General features: G+C 42.1%; 1 protein-coding gene across 2 annotated transcripts in view; it reads right to left on the reverse strand.

The window, feature by feature from the left end:
• myo1ea (myosin IEa) overlaps positions 1–24,383 on the reverse strand; it is a 42,437-nt gene extending 18,054 nt beyond the window's left edge. For both annotated transcript variants that reach the window (XM_079282271.1, XM_079282270.1), the window contains exons 1-9: positions 24,347–24,383; positions 10,950–11,090; positions 9,973–10,062; positions 8,780–8,874; positions 5,476–5,563; positions 3,777–3,866; positions 2,765–2,896; positions 2,316–2,450; positions 1,890–2,022 (exon numbers count right to left, since the gene is read on the reverse strand). In XM_079282271.1, coding sequence (XP_079138397.1) covers positions 1,890–2,022; positions 2,316–2,450; positions 2,765–2,896; positions 3,777–3,866; positions 5,476–5,563; positions 8,780–8,874; positions 9,973–10,062; positions 10,950–11,090; positions 24,347–24,349 — 907 coding nt within the window. In that variant the 5' untranslated portion in view covers positions 24,350–24,383. The remainder of the gene's footprint in view (positions 1–1,889; positions 2,023–2,315; positions 2,451–2,764; positions 2,897–3,776; positions 3,867–5,475; positions 5,564–8,779; positions 8,875–9,972; positions 10,063–10,949; positions 11,091–24,346) is intronic.
• Positions 24,384–24,646: the final 263 nt, after the last annotated feature.

The following is a 24,646-nucleotide window of genomic DNA, read 5'->3' on the forward strand; positions in this document are numbered from 1 at the left end:
TCTCATATTTGTTCACGAAATATAAATCTCTGGCCAGCAGCGAGTTAGCTTAGCTTAGCATAAAGACTGGAAACGGGGGGGAAACAGCTAGCATGGCTCTGTTTAAAGGTAACAAAATCCACCTTCCAGCACCGCTAAAGCTCACCAATACGCATGTTATATCTAGTTTGTTTAATTCAGAGAACAGTTTTTAAAAACGCCATGTTGTTGTTTTATTAAGGGAGTCATGTGTGGGACTCATTTTGCAACCAGGCACAGTGACCTCTTTGTGCAGTAGTCTTTGTGCTTAGCTGAACAGGTCAGTACAAAACCAAAGGTATCGGTTGAAAGGTGCACGTTTAATGATGCGGCTGTAAAAAATGACATCTTTGGATTTTACTTAGTACAGTTACAGGCAGAGAGAGAGAATGTATTTCGAATATTGTGACGTAATGGGTCAAGTGAAGTCAAAAACCTTCTCTGTGCTGACGACACATAATGCCAAACCCCAAAAATATTCCTAAAATAGTCATTATTACAAAACAGCACGTCACTGTCGGGATCAACTTACTTTTAACTGAATAAGACCCCCAACCAGTCAAAATAATGTTCAAATTAGTAGTCTCAACATCTCTTTCAACAACAGATGACGCACTGACTCTTGTTGCTGAGTGAACTTGGCTCGCAAAGTTTCAAATGTGCAACACACTGCAGTTAAAGCACACAGTAAGTGAGACCGGAGGAAACGGGAACAGCAGAGATTACGGAGCGCTGCTGTTACGTCTGCACAGAACAGACCGAGGCTTTGTACGCGGGCAACTGCACTCTCATCTGCATCATACAGACACAGCATGAGGAGCGGGGTGAAGGAAACGAATGAAAAACAAAACAGAGACGAATAAAATGAGGCAATAGAAGGAAAAAGAGAAGAGCACAGAAGGAAAAGTATGTTTCCAAGTCATTTTTTTGTCAGACAGTTGGCTGCAGCCCTGCATTAACACAATACAACTTTAAGGAGTGAAAGTGGTGAGGGAGAAATATCCTCCAAAACCAACCAGAGAAGTGCAGCTCAGGACACCGAGGAGCAGAGAGACACTCCAAAAGGCAAGAATGTAATGAGAAGAAGAAATTTACCACAATTCAGTCTCAACTTGAACATCAGCACCAAAGAACTGTATCAGTCTTTTTAGCCACATGTTGGTCATCCACCTCTTTGGTCCCGACTCAGCAACTATTTATAAATTGCCATGTTTTTTTTCCCCGTACATTCATGGTCCCAGAGGACAAATCCCACTGACTTTCTTATTTTTACTTAATCTATGAAGATAACAAGCTGTTAGATGGATTGGCACAGCATTTGGTACAGCCATTCATGTTCCCCAGAGGATGAATTAAAACAACTCTGATGATTTCCTGACTTTCATCATTTGTTTCATTTTGTTAATTACCAAATACCCACAAAACAAGTGCCTTTCCCGTCGGCCTCAGCGGTTAGTACTAACTAGTCAATGTTAAACTCTCAACTAAGATGGCGAACATGGTAAAAACTGCACCTGCATGTTGGCATGCTGACGTCAGCATTCAGCTCAAAGCCCTGCTGTGCCTAAGTACAGCCTCAAAGAGCCACACGCATGCCAGTAGACTAGGAGACCAACATCGGCATGTTAGCATTCTCATTATGAGAACGTGCTAGCATTAGCTTTTATCTCAAAGCAAAGCTGTGCAGCTTCAAGTGAAGCTTCAGAGCCAACGTTCACCATCTCAGCTAGCTATTGATTGCCAAAACGCACAAATGACGATTTTTATCGGTCCCTCCCGGCTAATTGTTTAACATCAAACAAAAAATATCACAAAGTTTTCATTTGAGCTTTGGTTGTTACCTGTGTGGACCATTATAAAAGCCTACTTACACTCTTCACTCTCCACAGCAGCGTAGTTGCCCGCTTCCTTGAAATTTATATTTCCGAGGTGCAGGACCCCGGCCACAATCTGAAGCACCATGGAGCGGTCCACTGCAGAGATGCCGATCACATCCATGGCATGCTGGGGAAAGCAAAGGAAAAGGTCATGCTAAATCATTGCTGCAGTGTGGGTTTATGCACTCCTGTGGTACCGAGCTCATGTCCTCTAATTACTCCTGTTGCGGTCTCACTGGTAAACAAAACCAGGAGGAGATCATTGGAAAAGAAAACAAAAGAGGACCGGTAGGGAGTGAGAGGAATGGAAAGAGAAGGCTGTGAGCCACATGAACGCCGGTATGAGGTTCATAGATACACACACAACACCACTGAGGGTGGTAAATGATTGCCTGTCAAACAGAAGGAATCTGACCGTACCATCGTCTCCTGGAAGTCACTCTTGTCATTTATGTCGTCCACTTTGTAGGAACCAGACTGATTGAGGTAAGTGTAGTAATCGAGGGTTGTGATTCCCAGGCTGCTCTTCTGCTCTCCACTGGCTCCTTCAATCAACTGCAGAGCAGAAATGAATAGTTCATTGTGGATGTAACAGACATGTTCTTGCACAAAGGCTGTGTATAATGTCACTTTTATACATTTTCAGGCTTATATTTATGTGCTGTGCTCCACTTTGCATGTGAAGAAGACTGCACCATGGCAAACGACCTCTTCCAGGGGCCTCGAGCCATCCACAATGAAAATAAATTGACCCTCTTCCTGCAGCCAAATGGCACGTCTAACCCAACGTGTCCTGAAATTCCCTCACAGGCCCTCTTCACATGCCAAATGTGTCCCGTTCACTCTTCAGCTCGAAAAATAAGCCTCACCTGATAGAATATATGGAAACTCCTCTCTCCAGGATTCCTCATGACAACACGTGACTTCTCCAGAAGGAAGTTGAAGATTTTCCCTCCATCTGGTTCGCCACCGGAGCTGAACTGGATCTCAAAGTATTTCCCCTGATGGATCAAAACATGTTTTTTCAGTATTGGAGTAGGCTGCAATAACGTTTAAAGCCAGCGCTATAAGATCTTGAATACTGGCCCCTGGTTGTTCTTGTGCTAGTGGTGTGTGTGTGTGTGTGTGTGTGTGTACATTTATATATTGCTTTTTGTCCTGCTCTCTTCCCCAGACAAACCTGTAATGCAGCATGGCCCAAAAGTGAACAGAGACACTATTTATTCAAAGACATTACCTTAAAAGTAGCGATCTCAGGCCATTAGTGCCAAACCAAACTCATTTCCCCCAAACTGGCTCTGAAAATATCCTGACCAATGAGACAACAATGCTTTGGATGCTAACTTGAATACCTATTTTAAGCCTTTTTTGATCAAGTTACTTTGTAAGCAGTGAAGAATGTGCCTCAGTGGTTCTGCATGCATGTCTTTCAATGCAACGTGTCCTTACAGCACAGCTCTGGTTAACCAGGACACACATGAGGATTGCTTCCTCGTGCAGTGAAACAGAAAATCTGTTACTGCAAATCATTGTGTTGAAAAGTCTCAGCTTGGATCCAAAAGGTGCGCCACAGAAAAGTTGAGTCCTCAAATGACTCTGGGGTAAGTAGTACCCATCTCTGAGCAAAACCGTCCAGGGTTTGCCATGTGAGTGGGTTTCTCTAATTGTGTCTGTGTTTCCCAGAGTCGTCCTCCCTTACACTGCAAATAAGCTTTGATACACACAACAAAAACGAGGCTTAAAAAAATGTGTCCTTGGATGAAGATTTTAAAATTCAACTTTGTATTTTACGGCTATTATTCGACAAGAAGCTGTTGTGAATTGCACTGCAATGCGTCCCGATTCTCAAAAAGTGTACAAACTTAAAAATGAAAGCCTTACAAATCTGCTGGAGTTGTTGTTCCTCACGGTCTTGGCATTGCCGAACGCCTCTAGCAGCGGGTTGGATTGGAGGATGATGTCTTTGACGTGCTGCGAGGATGCAATAAGATGCAATAAGCTGTTAGCTACGTCGCTGACAGGCTGGTGTGCACGTCGCTGGAACTTTCCACTCAAAAACACACACACACACACACACACACACACACACAGTCTGGAGGACGTTATTTTTCCTGTGAGCCGTCTGCATGTCAGAAACACATGTTTTAAATTGGTCCAGCAGACAGAGCTATTCCCACTTCCACTATTGTACACAGAAGAATTATTTTGCGTATCTAAATTTAGTCCTGTGTGAAAGGAAAAACAACCACTGCACTTCACACTCAAAGGTATTCATAGAGAAGCAAACAGTTCACTACTTTATCATATTGTATTCCTCCGAGGCAGAGGAGATTCTTCCGATGCACATTTTGAGTATTGACTTATATTAATGTAGCTTCTAAACTAAATCCAGAGACAACGACTTCAAAGTGAGAACACATTTCCGACATGGTCTCAAGATGTTAAAATAAATTGTCGATATCCAGAAGATATTTATATTTTTAGTTCGAGTTACGAATGTTGATCCACGTGATTAGTCTTTGTGACGATAAGAACAGATGTGTTGCTGTCAGGGACTTTATTCTTTTTAAAACTATTCTCGCACACATGTGAACACAAGCCATAAACACATTGCAGAAGAATGCATGTGCTGTACTGAGAATACCGCACAATGTGTGCAAAGCTAAAGGGAACCATGTGAACGGGAAGCGATGCTGAACAGGAGCTGGAAGAGGTGGAGGCATAAACGTGCTGGTGTGTGTGTGTGTGTGTGTGTGTGTGTGTCCACTGTAAAGGCACCATTTGTTTTAACAAACAATACCAAGATAGTTATTTGTATAACTCGCCATAAAGTGTACATCTATACTGCAACTGTCAGCTCTGAACAAGTTTAAGACATGCGATGTTGTCAGACTACCAGCTCTACTGTTCATCTCTAGCCTGGAGATGATTTCTAACGTTGCCTTGGTGGAAGCAGCTCTGAGTGGATTAAATATTAAAATCCCTCTGCCATCATGGTGCCGGCATTTCCTCATCAAACTTTGAATCTTTATCAAGCTTAGGAACTGGACATCTGCTGGTTTGGGGGGCTGCCAGATGGCAGAAGGGGGCTGGGTGAATAAGAGGCTGCTGATGGGGTATAAGGAGGAAGATGATAAGAGGAAGATTTGGGTCCAACTAGAAATGTGCAGGAATGAAGAAGAAACATGTTTGATTTCATAAAAGTCTGCAGTGCCATTACATCAGATTGTATTTTGTGAATGATTCGAGAAGTGGGATATGTTATGAAGGACACCCATTCATTTGAAAATGTTAAATAAAATGAATTTCCACTCCAGTGAATATATAGTAATACTAATAACAACGATCGAAAAAGCATCTTTACACTCCAACCGTCTTCAACTTGAAGAACCTTGATGAAAAGCTTGCCACGATGAATGACTACTGCACAGAAGTGTGTGGATGCTTTCCCCAACATTTCACATTCAGCATGTCCAACATTATCGTTCCATCTGTGCAGCTCAACATCTCAACAATCTCAAACCTCTCGTGCATCTATTACATACCGTCCTCGCAAGAAAAAGAAAGCAGCGCCTCTCACCTGTACTTTGGGTCCGCCCCCTGACACTCTGGAGATGTAGCTCATGATATATTTGGCTGCCACAGTTTTCCCCGCTCCGCTCTCGCCACTGAAAAACAGACAGAAAGTTAAGCATGCGTTTTCGTATTCTTACAATCGGCGCAGACTATTTAAATCCACCTAATGCAATAACTGATAGCATGTGATACCCGAGTTTATGCTCAGACATCATGCAGACCTGGGTGGTGGTTTGGTATTTTAACCATTCAGCATGGAGAATGAGACATCTGTGTGTTTTTAGTGATTGTATGTGCATGCTGCCATTATTTTCAGTTCCAACACATGGGAAATAATACCTTATAGCTTTTAAGCTGTAGGTGGTTTGTTTACATGATTGAACTACTGTGGTAAACATGGTCATGATGATGATGATGATGATGTTACTTTTTAATTCCAGGTCCCACCAATGAAGATACTATTTGTACATATTCTTTGTTAAAATTATAAAACCCTGCTTTATATCAAGGCACAACTACTGACTTTATTCATGTTGTGAGACACTGCAGACACTTTAACTTCAGACAGCAAAGCGTAAATGCAATTGACTTTTGAATTTGCAGGTTTCTGTGTGTGTTGGTGTGCATGTCTGCGTCTTTGTGTCCACCGAAGCAAAGATGACTTCGAACCCATCAGTTATGCTGAATAAAGAGGGCAAATCCCAACTCCTGCTTTCATGTGTACACACTCTGTTTCCTGTACAAACCAAAAGGTGTTTTATGCAACTGGGAGAAAATTTCAACTCAGAAGCTAAATGTGTGTTGGGCCACAGCACATCTGGCCAAATGAACGCTGCAGGAACAAGGACATTAATTCCGTTTTGTCACATTCACCGATTCTTCCCTCATTTCTTTCCCTGTCATCCTACACTTGTCTATTTTCCCCTTTGCCTTTCGCTTTGCCAGCGTCATATTTATTTTGATGTATGAGGTTTGGACGTGAATCACGGCGAAGTCTGTTTTCTTCTCTCTGTGCCTTAAAGTAGAGAGTCGGGTCGGTAATGCCTCTGTGAGAAACACAGCTGCAGACTGTTAGCGGCTGCCAGAGGAAGTCATGGGAGCCACTCTATTACACAGCAGTCTCTATATGGTTGTGACCCTCCCCCTAGTGCCTCCTTGCGTCTTCCAAATCCTTCAGCATTGCCTGGGCCTCCTCATTGCACACTTACGACTTAACTAACAACCAAAAACTGATACGCTGTTTTACTTTTAATGTCAGAAGAAAACCTCCAGAGCTCCATCTCAGAGCATTGTTTTTCCTCATGACAGTTATTCTCTGAAGAGCTTCTTTCAACACAAGCTGCAGCTGGATTTGGAGTCTCATTTTAAGGCCCCAGTATGGGCGAGTCTCATTGTTGTGGCTATGAAAAGCTGAAGGCATTGTTAACTTCCGCAGAGATTTATTAACCAAACAAGGACATGAGTTAAACAATGCACTGCAGAGGCACAAAGATTTAAGCATCAACTTTCATAAATCATTAGTGACATCAGCTAAGGATGCACAGTCAACACTGAGTTCTAGTTTTAAATCTAATCAGGCGCACTGCATTCCTACAGAACTAGTTGCATGAACAGTATGTTCAAGTCGACTCTTAGGATTAGGGAGCCTGAGTTAATCTGTTTTAAGGCCCAATTCAACAGTCGATAAGACGAGGATTTAGCCTACAATAATTGATGTGCTGCGCTCAGTTCCTTGGAGAGGAATGAGCCAAAGACTGGAGTGGTGTATGACCTCATGTGCAACAGCTGAGGGGAAAACTACATCGGTGAACACGCAGGGCCTCCGGACAAAAGACTGCATGAACACCGAAAGTAGAGGACATGAGCCGTCTGTGAAGCCAGTCACAGAATCAACCGGGATGAAAGCCATCGACCAAGAGTCAGCTGACAGTACCAAGGACAAAGATGATCCTCCACATCCGACTTGTGAGCGGCCATTAATAAGACATAAGACAAAAGAAAAGAAGGTAATGAGCCAGCAAACACTGAACAAACTCGCGTTCATTTGCAGGATTATGTTTCAAGACAGAAAAGCACGGCTCTCTGTTGAAACTGTCGAAACAAACTGAGTGATCGTGTATTTCTGATCTGTGCTTGGAACATGTGAGGCGGTTAGTCCTCCGATGACGGCTCTGATTTCATCTAATAGTTTGATGGGGAGTGCCAAACTGAAAACACCAGCTTGCTCACCCCTGTCATCACATGCTGTAATATGCAGATCAACTCAATAAACAGTCACAATTCCCCTACAAGAACAGTCAACACTGCTCCACCATTTCATCCTGAATTCCCCTTTTGATTAATTCACACGTTTTCTTAGTAAATGTGGAAAAACGCGAACGCGGGCCGATGCTGACCACACCGCCTGGCCAGCAGTTCACAGCAGCCTTTGTTTGCAGAGACCTGGTTCATCATAAAACCACTTCCATGCTTTTTTTTTTGTTGCTGATTTAGTCGATCACAAAATCCACCTCAGTGCCTTTATGTGGGAAACTGAACGAGCAACTGCTGGCTGTCCAAACAACAGGCAAAAGTGCTGAAGCAGGGGTCATTCATCATGAGGTAAGCACTATAGCAACCACACTGCTCAGGTGACTGGGCCAATGGGGTAAAGCCCCCATCATGACACCACACTTTTCTCTCCGCAGCTTTACAGCTCCAAAACATTCACAGACAAACTCAAACAGGCCGCAAAAGTACCTAAAATCTCCCTAAATGTAGAGAAAGAATGATTCTGGGCCAAGGACCATGCAGGTGTTCTTCCTGTTGCTTTCTTTTTAAGCCAGGAAGTTCTTCAAAAATAGCCACTGTAACTGCTGCTTTGTTCCCATCTCAGGTCCTGTACTGAGGCCATGTCTAACTGTGATTTGTGCATTGTTTTCATGGGTAGAAGTACATTTCTTTCTCTTCATTTGCATTCCAGCTGAAAGTGATAAGATGGAAAAACACAAAAGAAACACGTCACTCTCAGTCAACCGACTGTACCAAATGATGTTGTGGAACCTGTTCTGTTCTCCGATTCCCCTCCCGACAATTATCACAACCTGCAGAGGCTCAGCAGCTGCTACGCTTTGTTCAAAGTACCTCACAGATCACATTGTACAGATCACTATCTCAAGTCTTTCTCTCACACTCTCTCCTATCCTGGGCATGTAGAGAGGAGTGAGTTCATAAAATGAACATTCAATACATTTTTTGTCACATGTGATTAGTTCTTGACGTGTAACGAAGGCTGAGAATGACGCATGACTGTATTTTCAAAGTCTTACCTGATGATGACACATTGGTTCTCTCGGTCAATCATCATGTTTCTGTACATGTAATCTGCCAGAGCGTAGATGTGAGGAGGGTTCTCATACTGAGCCTGAGAGTTGACAAAAGAATTGAATTAAAATCAATGAACACACAGCGTTTGTAACTTCGTAGAGGTTGTTAATCCAAAACTATTGTTGTCCGTGTAGCCAACGCTTAATTTACCGGTATCTATTCTTTTGTTTCATAGACCTCTGTTGTTGTCAAAATACACTTCACTTCAGCCACGCTGTTGCGCTGGGTGACATATCCCAGCATTATGCTGAACATGGGCACTGTACTGTATTTTGACTTGATCCCGCATATACAGCATCCTGCTGCTATAAATACTCACTCGAGCCCCAAATGTGTATTAATCTGCAAATGAAAATAATCCGCCAAAAATGCCCTATTTACTCCTGTTTGAATAACATTTGCAAAAAACGACAGTGGCCAGCTGTTTTAGAAAATGACCGAGCCTTTTCAAAGAGACAGGCAGATAGGAAAGTCGGGAAGTAGTGAGAGACGGATTAACACGTGATTGAATGTGGTCTTTTTGGAGCGTTTCTTGACACTAAAAAATATAAAATATATATTAACCCCGCTTAGGCCTTGATCTGCTCTAAATAAAACCAAATAGGATAGCTTATAAATGCTAAATCCTTTGCCCTCCAGCGTCGGTAACTTAATGGTTGGTTCAAACAATTCTGAACAAATCTGAACTTTCTGTAGTTGGAGCTGATAACACGATGCAAACCTGAACCCACACTTAACTGTAATCTGCCAAACTGTTAAATCTGGCATGTGTATTGCTGAGTGTTTTCACAGCCAGTTAGGCAGTTAGAAGTCTTTCAGTGTGTCCCTGGCTTACTCTCAGCAGGCCGGCCAAGAGGGGAGGCAGACTCAAACAGGCTGTGCTGTGAAGGTACTGCCAAGTGTTCTCAATGGTCGAGTCAAGTTTCTGACAGCAACATCTGCACCAGTCCACTGGAAACTTCGCACTGCAACTAACCCAGTTCATGTCAAAGCCTTTGTCCTTCGCACTGTTGCCATCTTAAACCCCCAGACATATCAGTGCTTTCACAGTATGAAGTGAGTTTTCCGGTCTGAATCTTTCACACAACAGAAGCCATTGAAAACGCGTTCATAGGTCATATAGTATCCTACTTACTGCGCCTTGATACATCTCAACTTCCTTTTCCCCAAAGTAGGGCATCTGCTTGAAAGGGTTTATGGAGATGAGCACAGGACCAATATATGTCTGAGAAGGTTAAAGATCATACAAGGAAGACAAACAAATCAGCAGAAAAAACATCTTATTGGAAGTGCAAACGTTATGCATGAATTGTAAAACATTCACTCTTTAATGGAAAAACATCTGTATTACATTTTTTACAGAAATGACTTAATCTAAGGCTGCCATGACTTACAAATGACAGAGAATAGACCGGCCATACAACACAATGAGGTTTTATGCCCTGAAGCCAAAATGCAGCACAAAGCAAATAGAGCTGCTATTGTGGGTGGCCTACAGTGACCCACAGGCTTGGCAAGGAGACCTCACAGCGACGGCTATTTACTGACCCAAATCAAAGGCCTGACTCAAGAGACTTTGAACCTAAACGTGCCAGCATTTACTAAACTTTATTATCCTGAGCACTGCCGGAGAGAGGAAGAAGTTTATGTCGTGAGCTGCTCAGCATTGCTTTTCAAAGGGGGTTATTCATTCATTCATTTGACGTCATGAATGGCGTATGTGTGTGTGTGGCCACAGCTGCACTTTAGAAACCTAAACAGAGCATTTGTGAGATTTACTGTATGAAAATCACAACTCCCCATTTTAAATCCCCACCACAATAATAAAAAAAAGACGACAGCAGCTGTTTCTTACACCACAGTGAGATAAAACCTGACTTTGGTGAAGGAGTGGGAGATAACGGGTCTGGGTGGAGGTACGTACAAAGAGGCCCCCCCTGCACATGGCAGAGACTCGGGTGGAAGGCGTTACCTCCCAACACTGACACTATTACTCAACTGCTACAACAACACTATGAATGACCAGTCAGCTATTCTGGGAATAGCAGGGATGAGACTGGGGCTCGGCTATTTCTCGCCGGGGTGTGAGCTGCGATTGTGAGCAAAGGATACAAAGATGTAGTCATCCATGTATCTCTTCTTGAGGTTGTCCACGATGGCGTCCTCGTTGATCTTGCTGAGCAGCACCATGTCATCCACTCCGCTGAGTTTGACATTGTGGCTCTGCCAGTGGTACCGGTACCCCCGGCTCCCCTGCAACAAAACACAAACAAAGTGCAATTGTTAGTCCACTGAGAAAGACACAATGAGATGGCGTGGACTCATCGAGAGTCTGACATCAAGGTGACACTGACGCACTGCTACGTCAAGGAAGAGCGTCTTTACGGGACACTCAGAGGCCGAGGTAGTGCGGTTTTATCACTAAAAATGAAAGCCGAGGGGAAAATGGTTATTATCACAGCAACGAAAAGTCAAAGTTGTGCACATTTTCTGATCCCAGCAGCACAATGAGCTGAGTTTACGTTGAAATAGTGCAAAGTCAGATTCCCAAGAGTGCTTTGTGTTATTTGTCCAAGTGTTAAAGATGCTCTGACCCAACTTTTGTCCACATCCTAACAACGTGGTTTGTTCCTACATTCCTGCTTTTGTTTGAGCCGAGTGAGTCTCCGGAGAACTGAGGTCATTCATCATGCGCTATGAGTCAGTGTTGTCTTGCTACTGTGGACGAGGGTCACAATGTGCTGTGAGGAGTGAGTCTCTTTCTCCTGGATGGAGAACCACTCAGAGCTGCAGAGAGAGTCCAGAACATTAAGCCACACACACAAGTTAACTCTTGACTTCCTCCCTCTTCAGTGAGCAAGTGATTGAAGAGGAAGGAGCAGAGAGAAGAAAATCGATCATTCTGTCGTACTTCAACAGCGAGATACTGTACTTGATGTAGCAGAAGAGGAGGGATAATATATTCCTATAACATACCATTGATCTATATTTTTAACCCTGATCGAGGAATGTCTCTTTGGATGTCAGTCGGTTCATCACTTTGGTCCAGAATTAAATATCTCTACAACTCGAGGAAAAATATCCATGGAATTGTTGACAGACATTGGTGGTCAGAGTATGATCCCCTGACTTTTCCTCTAGCCGTTGATATTTGTGGCGTTTCGTAAAATGATCCAGAACAGCTCCTAAACTTATGTTTTGAGTGTCAGAGGTTGTAGTGTCCCTTTGATTTCAATATTATACAGCCCATAAAATATCATACAATGCAGGAATGAACAATATATACACAATCGTCTGAACTTACACTGACTAATCTTTAGTTATGGAAACAATCACTCTTCAAAACACCAAAACTGTGAGTAAAACAACAACAGATATGAAGTCGATGAAACAAAAACAGCCAAGAGCAAAACCCCTGATCCACAAAGTAACACCACAATACAAAACAAACCAGTGGAAAGTCATTTTGCATTCAGTAATTAACTCTAAATGACTTAGCAAAGGGGGGGGGGGGGGCAGCTAGCTTTTAATATCCTTCAGGGTGACGTCATTCTTTACAACAGCTACATTAAAACCACTTTACGGACTCGGTCATAGCATGGGAGATGACGAGGAATGTTGACAGCTCTTCACCCTAATTCTGTAGGTATTTTCACCTCAGGAGGCGAGAAGCAAATTATAGCTTGATTAATTCTTCGGATCACATCCATTAACATCTGCTTTTTAGGTGTGGCAGAGAGAGATGCTGACTTCCTTCCTTTCTTAGCAACGACGACAGGTTGATGTCACTCTCAGTGACAAAGGCACCTCCTGACAATGAGTGAAAGGAGGGGAGGAACATTTGATAGGAGTTTAAGAAGCAAATTAAGACGTAGAGAAGGAAGAAACATTGTTCCAGTCTTTAAAGTCAATTTTTCCTTTGAAATATTTTGTCTTTGAGGGATCTACAATCTGTTTAAGCTACAATATTTAAAACCCTTGATTCGGTGAAGGAAAGGCTTCCTAAAAAAAAGGGGAAACACCTGAAGAAGAGATCCATCTTTCAGGACGAACAGACATTCAATCGATGTCGTTCATACATAGCAGACGGAAGCAGAGGTTGATTTCCAATATTGAGACACAAACATCAAGGAGATCTCATATAATATTAGGCAAATGATTAAGAGCAAAAATAAAGTTTCAGGCAAAATGTATGTAAAACTGTTTGGACTGAAGATTGTGGATGTGAAGCCTGTTTTCAAACCTACTTATTAATAGTACTATGACAGATGAAACCATTTTCTCTAAAAGCAGACATTAAGAGAGAGAGCGCTGGCAGCCACAGAGTGAAAACACTTGAAAATGCTGTATTTAACCTCTCTCTGCTATGTCTGGAATGAAAGTGTGCAGATTCAAGAAGGGAGAGGTAATGAGCCGGACATGTAGGAGGTAAACATCTAATATTCTGAGGATTGGTTCATCTGTTTTGATTCAGGCCTTGTGTAATGAGGCAAGAGGACTAAGACAATATTCTTACTTACAGCAGTGAACTAAGGGAGTAGCTGCACAGCGAAGGAGGGCTGCATGTACACACACACACACACACACACACACACACACACACACACACACACACACACACACACACACACACACACACACACACACACACACACACACACACACACACACACACACACACACACACACACACTCTTCTGGGTGCATGAAACAACCACTCTGCTTGAAAATGAAAATGGCTTTTTACATTATTATTTCACATACTTTTATCAATCTGGCAAATGATGAAGATATATTCCTGAATTCCAGATTTTCTTGTAATGCGGATAAAAAGCATAACCCAATGAGGTAGTGGCTGCTCACTTACTTCTATATTTATTTATTCATTTGAACCTTCAGTAACACTGTGATGTTACTGAAGTATGCAGATGTTAAATACAATCTAACTTTAATAACGCCTTATAAAGGGAATTGGACATTTTAGTTTAGGCAGTACAACATATGTATTGTACATTAAGGATAACGTTTTTTTTGTTTAATTCTCAGATTGACAGTAAATAATTGTATTTTAGCGGCAGGTAAACACAACAGCAGCCCATCATTACTTGTTGGCAGTAGGGAGTATTCGCTCACAAAGAAGTGACCGAGTAGATGAAGTATGTGTTGGTGGTTACAACAATAACCAAAGTCCATCCATTCAAACCAGTTATCCTCAAACAAACCAGCAACACACACAACTCAAAACACAATTAGTTGTATTATATCGGTGTTGTGATAAGAAATCACACACGCACACGCGCACACGCACACACACACACACACACACAAGGGACGTCTGGCACAAATGTGGTGGCCATAACAACATCATCACCATGGAACCACAGACTTCCTGCCGAGCACGGCAACACGTGGACTCATTAAAGAGCCGAGCGCCTGACATCACTCATATATCGTGTTCAGAGCCAGTTCGATATATGATAACTTGACAGATACGATAACAACAGTTATCAATGGAAGCATCAGACAGTTTTAACTTCATTAGTTTCCCCATTTGAAAATCAAAGACTTCCAGATGATCCAAAATCAAACTATGGGACCAGACCTTTTCCCAGAAGTTAAATACAAAGGAATTCCAATACCAGTCCTGATCCATAAGCCCAGGGTTTCCCTGCATGAAAATACCATTCCCATATATGGAGAGTGCTGAGCAGCTCTGGCTCGGGGGACAGGAAATGGCTGGGTTTGATTCGGTATCATACGCGTCACTTTTCCCCTCATTTCTCCCTTCTGTGCCGTTCTCCTTTCGCTCACCAGGACCTTACACACAGTCCACCATCTGTCAGGACTACATTTGTGCTCTGCCCTCTGAGGCAAATCCGGATAAAATCCATAAGAACAAATTCCTCTATTCTAAAATAAGAAGCAACGAAAGTTGTTAATCACTGCGTACCAAAAGTCTGGAGAAATAGCACAACCTCAATGCAAGCAAATGGTTGAGGACGACATGTGTTGAAGGTAAATCGAATACTGGTGAAATATTAGTTCCTGCACAGGACTACGCCGATTCTCCTGTTTGTCATTATCAGATCAGAACATTTTAAAGTACAAACGGCAGGATGTGTTAGTTGAAGCCTATGAAGCTAAATCTGGCTTAACTGCACAGCCTGCTTCGTGCTCCATGCCGGACTGACCGCTCATGTACTGAATGCAACTCCAGGAAAATGCCCAAAGCATTTCAGAGGATGTGACTTTGACTTGGGCCTGGAGCGGACCGCTTTAGGAGAGACCCCGTGTCTGATGAGCTCTCACGTATTAGATGAGCAGTGCCACCACGTACCAGCATACTTGACCTGATTTCTAAAGTCAACGTTGATTGAAAACGTCCTGTTCCGAAAACACAAAATTTCAAGAATTATAGCTTCGACAATAAAACACACAGTAAACGTTTCTGTAGTTGTGTTGAAAATGAATAATCCTTCCTCTTAATAAACTTAACAATCAGACCTTACACACAGAACATCTATTTCTCAGATGCACGAACTGCATGACGATATATTACTGCTGTTAATATCTCCTCTTTAGAATCGTTCAAAAGCAACTGGTAGTAAAATGTAAAAAGATGTGGATGTAGAGCTATGAATAACTGGCTAACAGCAGTGACTCAGATGTGACGGCTATTTCCAAATGACCATCAGCACTCAACTACCAACAACTGTGTTTTTGAAAAGCCTGCTGGCAGCAGAGCTAAGGACAAAGACCCGAGTAATCTAATTTGGTAAACACGCATCACAAATTAAATTACAAATTCAGGGTAATTCCAGTCATGGAGGAGAGTTTCCAAAAGACTCTCAGACCTTTGAAATTACTTTTGTTTTTTGTTTTGTTCTGGCAACCTAAAATACATTTGTAAATGCTCTAATTCATGCCTGCATTTTGTCATTTTTCCGATGGGTTTTGCGGAGTGTAAAGTATTATTTTTTTTAAATATTTAAACAATTATGTGGTCCAAATGTAGACAAAAGAGTTGCCTCGCCATCAGAACAACATGTTGAGTTTAGCATTTATAGTCACAGTAAAAGCACTGGGGGGGGGGGGGGGGGGGTTCGCCTGATCAGTGTGTCATGATTCAACATTTGCTCAGCTCAGTTTTTCAAATTACAAAACAGTTATTCCCTGATGCATGTTAGAGATCACACTGTTGCATGACCTTTAACAAATCTGCACGATATTCTAAAAGATCAAATATTTAGTCGTCATGCAGCAAACAGAACACTTCAAGCACCATGCCAGTGGTTTTGCGTGTTTTAGCCTATTCTTTACGCTACTGAGAACCAGTTTCCAAATTATACCATGAGGTTTATTTTATTGATTTCCTTCCCTCAAGCAGTTCATTTCAGTACAGTATGGAAATCAACGTACAGCGACTTAAAACTTGCTTGTGATAGACAATCCATCATCGTGCACAATGAGTCAGCTTCATTTAGTTTGACAAAGTTACAGAATTGTCAAACAGTGATGTCCTGTAGATCCTTGTTGATAGGCTCAAACATTTTCGGGAGACTTTGTCCTCCAACCTGAGAATCACATTATTAATGCAAGAGAACCAAGTTCAGCTTGTCCTTTTCAAGCTGCTCACTTATTGTTTATCTCCCCAGCTTCACTTTTTCAACAACCCTACAACTTGGAAACCTTGTGAATAAAATACTTTTTGAAGTGGACTCTCTAATTATCAGATTTTTAATGCACCAACAAGGACTACTTTTCAAAACAGTCCCTGCTCACAAGTGTGTTATCACACAGCCACATACAGTATGTTCTATCTGTTGTAACACAAAAGGCACCCAAATGTATGCTTTTATAAATGACCTACTCAAGTCTGAAACCTCTGCAAGATCATTGCTACACTAAAATGAAGCGAAAATATGGTACGCTAACTTTCATACCTTCCTGATGTTTCACTGGGGTATAAAGTATATGACGAGGACGAGCGGCTTGTCACTAAAATGAGCATAGCCGGATTAAAGGTCAGTCCACCTCAAGTGAGCCTGCTAACTTCGTGGCAAATCCCCTTTGCTTTAATCAGCAGGTGGAACGCAAGATGCTGGAACTTGGGGAGCATTAATTCAGCGACAAATGGCCTGAAATCATACCGTTGTACATTAATACCGTCCAAGCTTATCGTCATTATTTTTGTCTAGTGCTACTACAGGACACTATTTCAAACTACTAATAGAGCTATAATGTGAACCGAGACTGTCCCCTCCTGAACTGTGGCAAAAGAGGCTTCAACATACATTCACGCCAGTAATGTGTGGGCTGATTTGACAGATTAAATGGTGTTACTCTCTAAACAGAATTTCCACCTGGTCTGTCTCGCTTGCGTTTGCACTTTATCTATATCACTCACTGCGTGTAATCGGACCAGAGGCAGATGAAACTGCTGACTGAGATGGTTGGCCTTTCCAAGGTAGAGGGAGAAGATAAACAATGATGAGAGGCAAAGTGGAAGAAGCAGAGTCTGTGTGTGGTGTCACAGGAGCAGTGATCCACAGTGTGAGGCAGTCTGAACCGGTCTGAACTTCATAAGTATGGGATGCTCATTAAGGTCACACTGAGCCCTGTACACACACAAACACACACACACACACACACACACACACACGCACACACACACACTTCAAAGATCATCTTAGTGCTGAAATCTCCAGATGAGGCTGGAACTTGATTAAAGAGTGTATCCACACCAAATTAAATTATAAAGAGCAGAAAAACTCTAAACTAACTGTTGAAAATTCTCACTGAAGATTGCAAAAAGTATATAACATAAAATTCAAGTTGTGGTGCTGAAATTTTCAAAGTTAAAAAACAAAATGACGAAAGCGTTTTTTATTTTTCCCAAGAAGCAAATCCACATTTTGCGCCACTTCAAACAACACGCAGTCACATCTGGCTCTACAGCATACAGTAGAGGAAGACAGGAAGCTTCCTGTTCCTTTACTTGCCAACTGACTGTGGAAAAATATCAGAAAGGTCTGTTGGGATTGTAAGGAGGAATATATAGCCTGCAGCCTCAAATATTAGGCTTAGGCTTCGATACACAGTCTCTCTTTTTAAACATCTTATTACTTATCTTCCTTGACAGTCAATTGTTAGAAACTACAGCCACAATGCCAGTGGTCCTCGCCTGAGGTCCTCGCCTAATTGTTGTCATATGTGGAAAACAATAATCTCCTATTGATGCAAAGGCTTGGAGCCAAAGTCACTGGAAATGGTTTACAGGAAATGTGAAATGTGTAACATGAGTGATAATGAACATAAACTTTTTTTCACCTGTGAGTGATACACACCTGCACATACAGTAGAGGATAGCTGGGCGCACAAGCCACCTTTTCACTTCTTAACTTTAACTGTTATTGGGACTGCAACAATATAAATAATGCAGACCAACAAGCCTCGTGCTTTGTTTCCATGTCTCGAATTCTCATGCTGTGATGGATCTGAGCTGCTCGAGGTCACACACACAAGGGAGGAATGAAGTGTATCGTTCTGCTGGGATTTGGTAACATGAGGACTGACTGGTTGTGATGATGTTATAATGCTGTGCCTGCAGGGCAGGGCTGAGCACCGTCCCTCCCAGAGAAAGAAAGAGGACATAATGATCAAGTGTAAACAGACACTGGACAACTTTTAACACATCTCAAAATGAACAGCACAGAGTTTCAACTTGTGACGAGTGGCAGCACTTTTCTTTTTCCGAGTATCGTAAAACCGTGGAAACTTCCGAGCAGCTGACTTTAAACTTTAATCTCAGTCTCTTAAGAGGATGACAACGGCAGCAAGGCTGCTAATAAAACTAAATATCAAAGACAATGAGGTTTAATTCAGCTGAAGACGTGTCACAAACTACTGTACATTTTATTTTTAAAGCAGCCTCAGTAGTGGTTGAATGTAAACAAACCATCTGCAGTGGAAACTCATTCACAGCCATGCCTTGTACCACAACAGGGCTTCAGTCTCAAGTTTCAATCACCGAAATCCAAACCAGCATCTTCCCTAGTAGCAACCGAATACACGTTAGACACAAGCTGCAGACTCTTTCAATCTGAATCTGAGGAGAAGGGGAAGCTTGATTTGGTGAAAGGCCACCAAACATGCCAGGGCTTTCTTGTGTTTCCTGCCACTCATGAATCATCTTCATGCCTCCATCACGTCTTCAGACATAAGAGGAACATTATGGGCTCATCAAATGTTAGCTTTGACGAATAAATTGAGCAAAAAAAGACAGAATTTGGAATTTAGAGAAGATATCTTTTTAAGTGGGTTGCTAGCATTTTACTAAAGATGGCTTAGATTATGTCCGTAACCCAGCGTTTTATGTTTTTGACGACATAATAATGCCTCCATTCATTCAGAATATACCATGGGCAGAAAGGCCCTCTAGTATCAGCACTAACGAGCTACAGCAGCAGCTCACTTTAATAAACAGCTTCCATGAGAGAAGCAAATTACTGAAGTCAAAGTCTACAAAGGTTTCAAAGAGAGCTTCCTGCTGAAGCTGAGCCATTGTATCCCTGAACAAAAGTCTTCCGTTTTCTCTGTAAATCTAATATCTCTAGATCATATTTTAACAAATAAACTTGAAACAGACCTCCAGGACTCGGTCAAAAACAGAGGTGCATCTCTGAAAACAAGTCAAATTACAGGAATTATTCCGCCGTATGCAAAAACTGTTTGGAAGTGCTGGAAGGCTGACATTGGTCAAAGGTGCCTCACGTTACTGTGAGAAAGCTCACTTTAATCTAAGAGTAAAAAATGCATTGTCCTGACATCACGTGGTTTCAGTAAACATCACTTGTTCTCCAGAGAGTTTTAGTCGATTCAAAACCCATAGGAGGCTCTATCGACTTTAATATTCATGACAAAACCTCCTGTAAGTGAAACTAAAACAGCTTTTGACTGCTTCTCTATAAATGTGACGACAAGTGCATTCGTGTTTTCTGTTGCATGTTCATTGGGTGAAGGGGTGCGTGCAGTGCATGCATATGATAAATGGGAGTTTAATGACTTTGACATTTTCAACTCCACCAAAGTGAATACAGTCATAATGGACCTAAAAGAATGACTCAGCAGTTTAACGCAGGCACTGACGGCACAGAAAGTCAATGCGCTGCTTCTCAGTATGTGGTGAATGGAGCTCCAGCCAGCACTGGTTGATGATGCATCCTGTGATTCGCCTAATTAAAGAGCAGTGGTGAAGTGTTGAAAAAAATAAATACACAGTACTCTTACAGATGTGTTCGTCCCGAGTATCTAAAAAAAGAGGGCAAGAAATGGCCGCCGCTTTGATAAATTATAGGTGCTGACTTAAAACAAGAAGTGCATCAAAGTTTGCATCGAGCTTGATTTGCTTACTCGGCTTCACGTCAGTAATTTATCCGTCTGTTATGAACAATAACAAGCTGAGTGCAGGAATAGAAAAGCTGGATTCCAATCAGAAGACAATTGTATTGTACACAAGAGACCATCAGCCCCAATAGCAATTAAAACTGAGTAGGTAGACATGCTGTGCTGACTGTATTACAAATAGGAACATGGGCTGCTAACATACAGTCACTGTTATTGGCGATATTCTTTCTCATTGTGACATTTTTTAAACTAAACTGTTAATTTATTAAGTACAATTAAACCTCACATGGATCAATATTCGTTAATGGCCGTGTTAACCATAATTTGAAGGAGTAAATCTGTTCAACACAGCAGAATATCTTTGAGATGGACAGTTTTCAGATGTCGAGCAGCCCATTTCAATCAGATCATCAGACGATAACGCTGTTGAATGCCCTGTGTAGGGCATATGGCTCATGAGGTCTTTAGTTTTGTTAATGTTATTGTGACCCAGCTGTAAGTAACCACAGCATTATATTTGGCTGACATAGTAGAGGACAGTATAACTAGTACACTGTAAAACCATGTTGAAGGATGAAAATAACCTTTAAGTTCAAGAGGATACTATTCCAACACGACAGTCGCTGCATGATTGCATGCTGAGAAATGCACTGACTCAGCCCCGCCACGGGGCATGTGCCAAAAAAGACAACAAATTCAAACCAGCTAATTTTGACTTTGTTTCCAGTCAGTTCCTTCACGTCCCTCCAGAGAAACATAACATCTGACAAGGCTTTTAAAAGCTCTGACTCAGTTCTTGTTCTGTCTACCATGTTTTTCCCACATGGTCTTTGCCCAAAATATATACGCTCAACTTGATATTTTGTGGAGATCACTGTAAGATATTCATTGAAACACCATACGACTGCCCTTGGATAAATAAAAGGTCCTTTTTGAGATGAGCCAGTCCAGTGTATCTGTGAGGAAGTACGGTTAAACAATCGCAATCAGGCCAAACAGACCGCAAGTGACAAGTTAAAGACCAATGAGCTGGACATATTACAAAGCCGAACACTGGCTGGCATGTGACGATGGGAAACTATCAGAGAAGACCGGAGCACAAGAGTCTGAACTTGTTCCCCGTCCACGATGAGGAAAGTCAAACATGCAAATGTGCGGTTATGACAGGACACTGCTTGGTTCATGGTCTGAGAACAAGGAAAACAAACTAAACAAGCATTCAAGGTCGTTACACGGTGCAGTACTTACATGAATATGTTGACACAGACAAGAGAATTTATGACAAAGTCAATTTACTTTATTATCTTCATTGAAGAAAAAGAGAAGTGGTCTGTTCAGGCATTGAGAAGGATCTAAAAACAGCTGAGCAGGACAATTTAGTTTAACACCCTACAGCTTTTTGAAAAATGTTTGAGAAAATGAATTTCAGCACAGACACTTAGGTGCTAAAGATGATTAATCAACTCTGATAAAACAATTCCATCAACTTCACTCTTAGTAGTTTGATGGGCATGTTCACCAACGGTGAGAACACAAACCCAGAACAGCTGCAGATACTGCTGTGCTTAATGTAACCCCTTATTTCAATTAGCAGCTGCACTTAGGCACTGCGGTGCATTGAGCATGTGTGCAGCAGGTTTGACCAACATCATGACGATTGACCCTCTGGTCACCAATATCTGTACCAAATGTTACGGCAACACATGCAAAAGGTATTGGGAGATTTCAGTCTGAACAAAAGCAGTGGAGGGACTGACCAGCATTGCCATTGATAGAGCCCCGCCTGTAGCATGGCTAAACATGTAATTACTGTTACCCCGCTACAGCTGATGTGATTCAAATTGCACCCCATGATAACTCCATTAAATATTACAGCTGTGTAATTATTGGCCAGTTGATCCCTGAGACAATGTGTATAGCGCTCTGTTCAGTTGCTGTGTTGCATCCTCTCCCCATCATTCACAGTGAAAGCATGGCGGCTGAGACGATGAAACCAGAACTACGGTAAGTAGAGGAGTAAAGGCGTCCATGGTTGGCGGTCAGTTTGAAAACAAGGCTGAGGCATACACATAGAGCCACACTGGGCAGCTACTCTCAACTCTTGGCCCTAGGAGGGGTAACACACACACACACACACACGAACTGCTGGGTGCTCCTCACTTCACCACTTCCAGGGTTCAATATCATGTTTCACATTTACTGGAATACAAGAAGCCTTGATGTCATCCCTCGGTGACTCACTGATGAAATGTGAATCGAAATATGCTTATTTTGGTGAGAGACAACACTGAAATAATGACGTTGAAACAACGCTTAGCCATCCCTAATGTTTAAATCATGAAATGGAAATGTTGCAAAAATAAGTAAAAACCAGAATTGACTCAAGTTTATGTCATACAAAGTGAAAAGCTCACAAACGTGACAACAGAAATGTACAATGTGCAATTTATATGCTTCTCTTATCCAGAATGATTTACAACAAGTGCAACAGTCGAAGAAGTCAACACTCCTGATGTCCGTCACAACAAGCAGCAGCATTGAACACACAGTTTTGTACAAATGACGTACGGAACTGGTTGAGAGTGTGCGAGTGTACTGAACCACAGCGACAAGCCTAACGAGTTCCCCAGGTCCACAGAATGGGTGTTCGTCCTGTTTTTAGAGAGACGGCTTGAATTCCTGAGCAAATCTGTACAGCAGTGATCGGTTTGGAAATGGAGCGCCAGCTTTGAAATGAAGGGAGATGGGGGTTTCTCGCTACGCACCTCCCTGTAGGAGAAACTAATGCAAACCATCTGCTGTCATACCGACTTGCTATTCAGCATCTGGCAGAGAAAGAACCAGTGAGCGATGCTGGTGTCTGCTATTCCAGACAGTTAGGATGACAACCAGACTATTTTCTCTCTCTTCTACGCTCTACATGATACTCTCTTTGTTTTAAAAACAAATCCTACTCTGTTATGCTGACTGCATATTAGGCAACCTTTGTCCTTTCGGTTTGTCTCTAGGCAACCCGAACTACGAGTTCAATACAACACTTTGAATCGCAGAATGCCAACAGGTTTTAGTCCTGCCTGTTTTGAATGGACATTGTGTGTGTGTGTGTGAACAAAAGCATGAAGCTGCAATGATGCCGGCTAAGATGCAAACAAATATTTCGATATCCCTGAAGGCAAATTTAAGCCCAACACAAACGTATATGTTTGGTTAAAAGTGATGTGATCCAATTACAAAGAAGCAGCCATACTGTCAAAGACATTAATAAGTGCTAAAAAGCTGCATTATTATGTTCATAAGCCAAAGTGGGAATTATGCTACAGAAAGCTGTAGCTTGAAGAATTGTTGCCAAACCACAACAACTAGGCCACATGACCTCCTCCATAACTTAGCTCTAAGGCGTGTCTGCTCCAGGGATGGCATTCAGTAACCAGGAAAAACCTGTCTGACACACACCACAACAACAATGCTGCCTGCACACATGCAACACACACACACTCCACCTGACACATGCTCCACGGCTGCCTCTCCTCCCATGACGAACCCGTTTTAAAGAAAAGGCTGCACCTAATGAGAAATGTTTGTGACATTGCATCCTCTCTGGGTGTCACTGGCACAGGTGTAATTCTCCAGCTGTGGGTCAGTGCTGTCTAATTACTTTCACTGTAGCCTATGCAAAGTCTATGGCAGCCAGAGAGACTGTCAGGATGAAGACAGAGGAGGAAACAGTCAAAGACAGACAGAGGCGACTTTTACTGATTGTGGATTGATGATCAAAATGGGAATAAACACCAAAACAACGTACCATCAATAATTAAAGAAATACCAACAAATGACACCTATATAGCTTTTCTCACAACAACAATAAAGCAATTTGTCAAGTAAAGTAGCAGAAACTGGAGTTGGTCATCATTTCTGATTTGGTTAATGGACAAAGTGTGAAGAGACAACCATGACAGAACCGACATTAAATTGACGATATATCGACTACACGTCTGTTTCTTTATAGCAACTGTGCCATAATAGAAGTATCAATAACACGTGTTATTGATACTAAATTTGATATTATTGATATTAAAATATGAGCCAGTGTACATATAACTCACCATCCTCTGCCTTCAGTACAACAATCGCAGTCTTCTCTGTCGTATTCTCCGCGATCCAGTAACGTCACAAACCTCCTTGAAATTCACACTGTATCAAAAAAAACAACAACTCTCTTAATTGTTCGACCTAAAGCCAGAGGACCAAATCCAAGTCAAAAGAAGATATTCCCGATAAACTCCAGAAAGCATGGATGCAGGGATCCTCAGCAGTGTCCTCCGTCCATTGTGCAGACAGATCAGAGTCCTACGCTGACAGCGGCGGAGCAGTGCTCTCAAACACGGAGCTGCAGCAATTTACGG

The sequence above is a fragment of the Melanostigma gelatinosum genome (assembly GCF_949748355.1).
Source record: "Melanostigma gelatinosum genome assembly, chromosome: 2".
Lineage (NCBI taxonomy): Eukaryota > Metazoa > Chordata > Actinopteri > Perciformes > Zoarcidae > Melanostigma > Melanostigma gelatinosum.